We start from the raw sequence: 7,520 nt of genomic DNA, 5'->3' as shown, positions 1-7,520 counted from the left end.
AGCGCCGGGGCAAGGCCAGCGAGGGGCGCTCCGCCGCCGCCGCCGAACCGGGCCGGGCGCTGCGGAACGACCCGCGGGTTCCTACCCGCACCCATCCCGCCCGCCGCCGGTCTGACGAGGGGAGGCGGCTGCCCTACCCGGGCGGTCGCGTAGCCGCGGCGGCCGGGGACGGGTCCGCGGTGGTGGCCCGGTGCTGCGGCGGCCGGGCTAAAAGGGGGTCTCGCGTGGGTCGATTCCATGCCCCCGGCCGGAGGATCGGGTGGGTAGCGGGACGCCCAGAGACGGGGTGCCCGGGGCCCTCTGGGCCGGGCCTCCCTCCCTCCCTCTCTCCAGCCCCGTGACAAAGGTCTGGTAATTAGTAGGGTAAAACCGTGCAATGAAAACCTGCCAGTGGTCTCACTGGCCGTGAGCCCTTCGTGGGTGGCCGTGAGCCCTTCCTGCGTGGGTGGGTGAGTGCTGCAGGTCTCCCTGGCCTCGAGACCCGCGGCAGGCTGTGCCCTGGGCCACCTCGGCACGCCTTGGACCACAGGTGGCCGGGACGGGACCACGGGGAGCCTTGGGTCAGTCTGCGGGTCAGAGCCCCGCTGAGGCGAAGGCTGTGGGGCAGGAGAGTGCTGGTGGTGGCTTCTGATGGCCCAAGTCCCCGTGCAATGGGAAGAGTTCGGCGGTGCCACCCAGCTTTCCTTGGGACTTTCATTGTAAAGGTAGGAGGATTTCTCCTCTGCTTGCCAACAAGTTTCTGAAGGAGAAATTAGTTGAATGCCATCTTATTAAGAACTGGTGGGCAAAAGGGCCAAAAGAAGCTGCCAAATGATGTGGCTGAGAAAGGCTTTTCCATAGTACATAATTTTGGTCCTAGTCACGCAGCCTTTTCATTTTCTCCTCGTCATTATTTTGATGCTAAGCAAGCAGAGCTTCCTTGACATTATTGCTCCTGTAGACAAGTGCTGCTTTAAGTACATTAACAGCGCTTGCGGTTTGATGGGTCTCTTTCAGATGACTTTTCTGCTGCTTTGAATTTTGGCTGGAACATACCTATATCTGTGTATTTTTGTTCAGGAGAGAATTATTCTTTGGAATTATTTTTTGGAATTCAACCCAGCTACTTATAAGCTGTAATCAGATATGTACTTACGTATACACGTGTGTTTTCCTCCACGCATTCAGTATTTGGAGGATCTCAGTTCTTTTTCACCTCTTTAGTTAGGTAGAAAGACTTTTGTGAGTCAGATTTGAAAATCTGACTATAACAACTGGAGGAGTGTGTGTATGTGTCTATGTTTGCGTGTATGCAGTTGTTTTTCCATGTACTCCTGTCAGGTACCCTTCTATGAGTTGACATACTTCCCAATTACAGAAGTGGTTCACCTCTTTATATCTTCAAAAAATGTAGGTGGAAATGAAGTATGTGATGTGATCCTACAAGCTGATCATTCTGAAATGAGATTTCCCCAAGAGCCACAGAGCCAAGCAATGTGGGAAATGTGGGGCAATTTCACCCTAATCCCCTGAATACCCAATGGGAATTCACAATGAGAGAGTAGCAGGTACCCAGATACCTCCTGTGTCTTTGGACTTCTCTACCTGCTAGACTGTAATTAACAGTCCAGAACTCAGGGGAACTCTATGATATAGCAAAGACAGTCTTCATAAAAATTTCTTGAGCTATGGACCAAATTGCATTTTGCAGGTAGCTATGTATCTGCTGCATTTTCAATATTTCTTGGAGGTGAAATAACTTACACAAGGAGAACAGTAAAACTCTTGTAAGGATGGCTCAGATGAATTGTATGTTATCTTTTTATTACAGCTTGAGGAATGTTTGTAATATACCTGTAGTCCACAAACCCTTCATAATTAAATTTGCATACTTATTCTTTTTTAATATACACTGGGAAATTGCTCTGAGGTTTATTAATCTACTTAGTTTGGAGCAACAATTTAGCATTCATGAACAAAAGAGTATCACTTGTCATTTTGAAAGCAGAAAATATGTTTAGAATTTTCAGAGAGGTATGCGTGAGTGAGGAGTGGAAATATCGAACACAGGAAGCTGTGGAAATGTACTGTGAAAGCTGTCCAGCTGTGCTGCAAAGTGTCTGATCTTCCAGCACTATCATATGGAATCATGATTTTTGCTCATCATTATCAGAGCCGTGTTTAGCATCCTAGTGAGATATGCTTGTGTTAACTAATACCCTTACTAAGCTGAAAAAAATTCCTGATTACTTGTTGTGTCCATGTCTGACAAGAGGAGACAGAAACAGGCAGAAACCCTTCAGAATTCCAAACACTGTGTGTTATAGTTGAACCAGTCGATCATTTGCCTGTCATTTACATTTTCAAAAACATTGGAATTTCTTTTATAACGGGGAGGGGGGAGAATTATTTAAAACCTGTACACAAAATATGTTAGGAATGTCACATCTTTTTGGTGAAAACACCCGTATGTATTATTCAAAGAAAACAAAACTCAAGGCTCAAGAAGGTTTTTTTCTTACCTTAGTAGAGATTCTGTTTAAGACCACCAAACTGATGTGGGGAGATCTATGAACTCAGATTTGGAATTGGAAATTGACTGAATTTCGGATTTGGGGCTAATTCTGAGGCTTGCGTTGTGTATAATTTCAGCGATAGATTTGCCAGAATAGTGGCCCCGAGAAGCAAGTTCATTGTTCATTGTTAGTTCTTAGGGCATACGTGGGGCCTGCAATGGGGTCATCTCTGCTGAGCAGTGACTGGGAGCTGAGGTTGGGGCTCATCTGCACCTACCCTGTCTCGCCCTTCTCTGGGAGGCAGAGGGGCAGGAGAGTGGCAGCCTCACGTAGGTGAGTGTGAGAGGAGGGATATCTTGCATCTTTTTGCTCCACTGGCCTGACTGAGCCCAAAGCAGCTGAGCTAGCAAGAGCAGTTTAAAAGTCAACTTATTTTAAGTGCTTCTTCAGCCTTTAATAAAGAAAGTTATATTGCTTCCAGTTTGTACAATCAAGTAAAAATAAACCAGAAATATCCCTGAAATTTACTCACCCTGAAACAGGTTTCCAAAGGACAATTGCAAAGGGAGAGTTTAAGTCACACTTCATAGGATTCTCATAGAGCATCTATTTTTTATCATCACTTTGTCTCCAAGAGGTCACTGCTGCGACACAACCAAACCAGTCATGAAGGTAAAAGGCTGATGATGTCTAAATACTTACTCATTCATTAGTCTGTGGGTCATAGTCTAATAGCTTGTAGTCCTGGGCAATTCTTCAGCTGAACGGCTTTTTTCTTACAGTGGAAATAAAAGCATAAGTGGTTTGGGTACATACAATCTCAGACATTGAGATTCATAGCACAATATACTGAAGCAGATATCTTTCTACGTACTTGAAGAGAATACGCAAATAGCTTGCAATTTTTAAAAAATACTTGGGTTTCAAAAACCTATCAGGCCAATATCTTTTTGTAACAGTTCTGTGGTTGGGCAACATGATTCTGAGAGATTCAGTTCGCATAAATTTGCAGGTTACAAGTACTTTTATTTGTCACTTAATGGGATGTCTGTCTGTCACTTCCTAAACAAATTCAGGACTTCAGGTACCTGTGAGCCTGCCTGCGACTCTGAAGGGTTGGTTTTTTTCAACAGCACACGTGTGGGACACTGAAATTGTTCAGATACTTATGAAGAAGACATGAGAGGCAATATTTAAATTGATACAGCCACCAATCACAAGATACTGTGAATGGCAGATATCCTTTCTTCAGCCAGCCATAAATCGTAGAATTGTTTAGGTTGGAAGGGACCTTTTGGATCATCAAGTCCAGCTATCAACAAACACTGCCAAAACCATCCCTAAACCGTGTCCCTAAGCACATCTACCTGTCTTGAAATACCTTCAGGGATGGTGACTCAACCACTTCTCTGGGCAGCCTGCTCCAGTACTTGACAACCCTTTCTGTGAAGAAATTTTTCCTGATACCAATCTAAACCTCCTCTGGCGTAACTCGAGGCCATCTCCTCTCATGCTATCACTTGTTACTTGGGAGAAGAGACTGATGACCACCTTGCTACAACTGCCTTTGAGGGTCTCCCCTCAGTCTCCTTTTTTTCTGGAGTCTCCTTTTTCCGAGTTCCTACAGCCAGTCCTCATAAGACTTGTGCTCAAGATCCTTCACCAGCTTCATTGCTCCAGCACCTCAACGCCTTCCCTTTCGTGAGGGGCCCAGAGCAGAACACCGTACTTGAGGTGAGGCCTCACTAGTACCCAGTACCGGTGGGACGATGGCTTCCCTACTCCTGCTGGCCAGGCTATTCCCGATACAGGCCAGGATGCCAATGGCCTTTGGCCACCTGGGCACACTGCCGCCTCGTGTTTATCGAAGGTGCGTAAACGCAGTTAGGGACAGCTCGGTGCTCGGCCATTAGCGCCCTCCTTCGCCCTCCCTTTCACGCGTGGGCCGGGCTGTGGGCGCTCCGAGGAGCGGCGGGGCTCCCGGTGCCCGCCCGGCGCCCGGGAGCTGTCCGTGGTGGCGGCGGCGGCAGGCGGGTCCTGCCTGTGGAGGCGTGAAGTGACTCTGTGTGTGTGAACGTCTCCAGCATGCCTGAGTTTGGGCACCTTTGAAAGGCAGGGAAGCTTACTCGGTCCCTGCAGGATCGGATGCCTCGCCCCTGCAGTCCCCTCCTTGGAAGATTGAGGCTAGCATCAGACCTCCTTTTCCCCCTGCGTTTGAGAGCGAGATTAGAACGTACACAGCTCCTATCTGTAACACCAGCATTGCAGAAACTTGAAGTGGTGCAGCTATAGCTATTTGCCAGGATTTGATGAGTGCAGCAGCCACTGGAGCTTCTGGTTTGTGCTTTATGATATCACCCAGTGGTCCATATGCCAAAAATCTAGTCACTTTAATTTTAATGAAAATTATTATTTTATATTACACCATTAAGTAGTAATATCTCCACATAAGAATATTTTTTATCCACAGGTCTGTGTTTAAAAAAAAATAATAATTGCCAGGTGCACTCACACCTAGGCTTCATCTGTAATCAGATATGAGGGCATTTGACAACTGCTTTTACATGCACTGGTTCCTTTAAAATTCATCCATATCAGAGCAGTATCAGCACATGCTAGCATTACTGGAAGTCCACCAGTGCATTCTTACAAGAATGAATATCTTGAAGGGCAAAGACAACAACAGAACAATTAGTAATGTATCACTCTATATTCACAGCCTCTCACCACTCAGAAGGCCACCCTGAATCTTCACCATACTTCTGAGGGTAGAAAATCTCTTTTGCAAGTGTAGCCTGCAGCCTCCAAACCCCATAAACCTATAAAGTCTTTCAGTTTCTCCCAGTAAGTTGTTTTTCTCTCTGATAAGTGTAATCTAAAACAGAAAGCCTATTCTGCATATGGCCTAAGGCTTTGCTGTTTTTCATTTCCACCTCCTTGTACCTTTACCAAAAAGTGGCCTATTAGCTTAGTTTAGGGTGTCTTCTATGGCATTTCTCTTTGCTTGCACAATACAGTGTGAAATTTACAAATAATGAAGCAGATTAGTTGCCTCTTGAAATAAACTAGCAAAACCAGAGCTGTTTCTTCACAGCAGGAAAAAAATTGAAGGGAATGTACTAAAGTAAAGGAATTATTACCCTGTCCATTTCTGACAAGTATAGTTGTAAAGCAAACATCTGATTCCTTTATTGAATTCTGAAGCACATTTTATTAATTTGGAATTTGTAACAAGTAAAGACCAGACATCCTGAATCAACTATGGTAGCACGGAAATTTAACCAAATCCCCTGGTTTCTTCCTGCTCTGAAATAGAGCAGCACAGATGGTACTTGTGACTTTTTATACCTCTTTAGACAATTGTGGTGCTTATCTGCCTGTTCTTCCCTGTCACACTGGATACAGATCAATACAGGATGGAAGCTGTTCAGAACGAATGTCTAAATTTAATTTTAAAGACAAAGTAAAATGCAGAATGGCCAACAGTTTCATCTGAGAGTTTCACATACTACTAAGATCAAAAATGCTGAGACAGAAACTTCAGCCAACAAAAGAACAAAGAAACATGAAGTTAATCATGGTGCTGCTTTTGCTCTTGCACTGTTTTGAAGTAAAGAAAACCTAACTTTTACTTGTTCTTCTGGCATATAAAGTGTTTTCCTATTGTCCATATACTTTGTGCCTTCTATTAACATAGACCATGGGTTTCACTTTATGTGAATGAAGTGAAACTGTCACTAGATGTGAACTTTAATGTGAAGAGAGTTTTGGAAGAAGTGACCCTAAGGTCAATTTACACTCTGCAAAGCTCCAAAACTACCAAAGCCAATGAAATATTTCTTTCCATTTGAAACAGTAACACCAATACTAATACCAGCAAAATATTTACTGTTTCAAATTTCCCTATATTATTTAAGGGAAAATACTATAATATAATTGCAAAAATATTTTTTGTTTTCCATTTACATCTTAACAAATCATAAAGACACTTTCTTCTTATATCCCAGCAAATGGATAATGTTCAGGTTGAGAATACTCACAAACAACACTTGTACTCTTTGCAAACCTATTTTCTTTTTTTTTTTTTTTTTTTTTTTTTTTTTTTTTTTAGAGAGAAACCTCATAGGATTTGTGGAAGGCATTCTTAGTTATAGCCCCACAAAACTTTCTCATGGTGTGAGATCACTTCTGTATTATATCTTATGCTGAAGATCAGGGCAATATTGGACTAAGTGTTTCAGATTTATTTCTCTATTTACTATTGTTCCACGTATTGCACATTCCATGAGAACCCATTAGCATGCCAGAAGATTAAATGTGACATGTGATAACAATTTCTATGGATTATATGTAATCTAAGTATTTTCACAATATATTGCAAAACAGCCATTTCTTGGTCCTTTCATGCTTTTGGAACCACAAACAACCTGGCCTTGCTTAATTTGAACTAATTTTCTAGGTCATATCTCTGATTTCTCAATGCTTTGATGTCTTCATTAGTTTCATAATAAGGATAGTTCTGCATGTCACTATCTGTGTCTCTTTAGTCTGATCTGTCTCTCTTTGGTTTCCACTAAATTGCCTTTCCGGCTGCTTATCTCAATTTATTACAGTCAGAATTGTTCCACTGCCCTTCCAGCAAGGGGATAGCTAGAACAGTATGTCCTATTTACTGTCCTTTCCTGTTATCACAGTTTAAAACAGAAGCTGTAACAAGGGTCAGAATCTGGCAGATATTCCCAGTTACCAACCTTTCGCCTTTTTTATACCATTGTCAACCATTTATTTCATTGTGTGTGTCAGAGGTCTTAAATGAAGATGTATTTTTCCTCACGTGCTCTATTGAGCTAATATCTCTTAGGCTATACAGGTTGTACAGAGGTTCTCATACAGCTTTGGGACAGCAAGCAAATGTTGTGGAAAGAGAAATGAAGATCACTGGGCTTTTACAAGAAAAGATGAGAAGCTCTGGTTTTTAGTGTGGCATTGGAATGGGGCCATTGGTGCTGTAATATGTTAGGCCAT

The 7,520-nt window shown here is 43.3% G+C and overlaps 1 protein-coding gene across 2 annotated transcripts in view; it reads left to right on the top strand.

Annotated features, from left to right (window-relative positions):
• The first annotated feature begins 222 nt into the window (after nt 1–222).
• SLC1A1 (solute carrier family 1 (neuronal/epithelial high affinity glutamate transporter, system Xag), member 1) overlaps nt 223–7,520 on the top strand; it is a 54,508-nt gene continuing 47,210 nt past the window's right edge. Inside the window, exon 1 of one of the 2 annotated variants that reach the window (XM_014965101.1) lies at nt 223–259. In XM_014965101.1, the coding sequence (XP_014820587.1) occupies nt 238–259 (22 nt within the window). In that variant the 5' untranslated portion in view covers nt 223–237. Of the gene's footprint in view, nt 260–4,346; nt 4,366–7,520 lie in introns of those variants that run through there. The other variant, XM_014965103.1, reaches the window with a different exon arrangement.

This window comes from Calidris pugnax, unplaced genomic scaffold (genome assembly GCF_001431845.1).
Source record: "Calidris pugnax isolate Ruff unplaced genomic scaffold, ASM143184v1 scaffold273, whole genome shotgun sequence".
Taxonomy (NCBI): Eukaryota; Metazoa; Chordata; class Aves; order Charadriiformes; family Scolopacidae; genus Calidris; species Calidris pugnax.
This window is presented reverse-complemented; position numbering and strand designations above follow the sequence as displayed.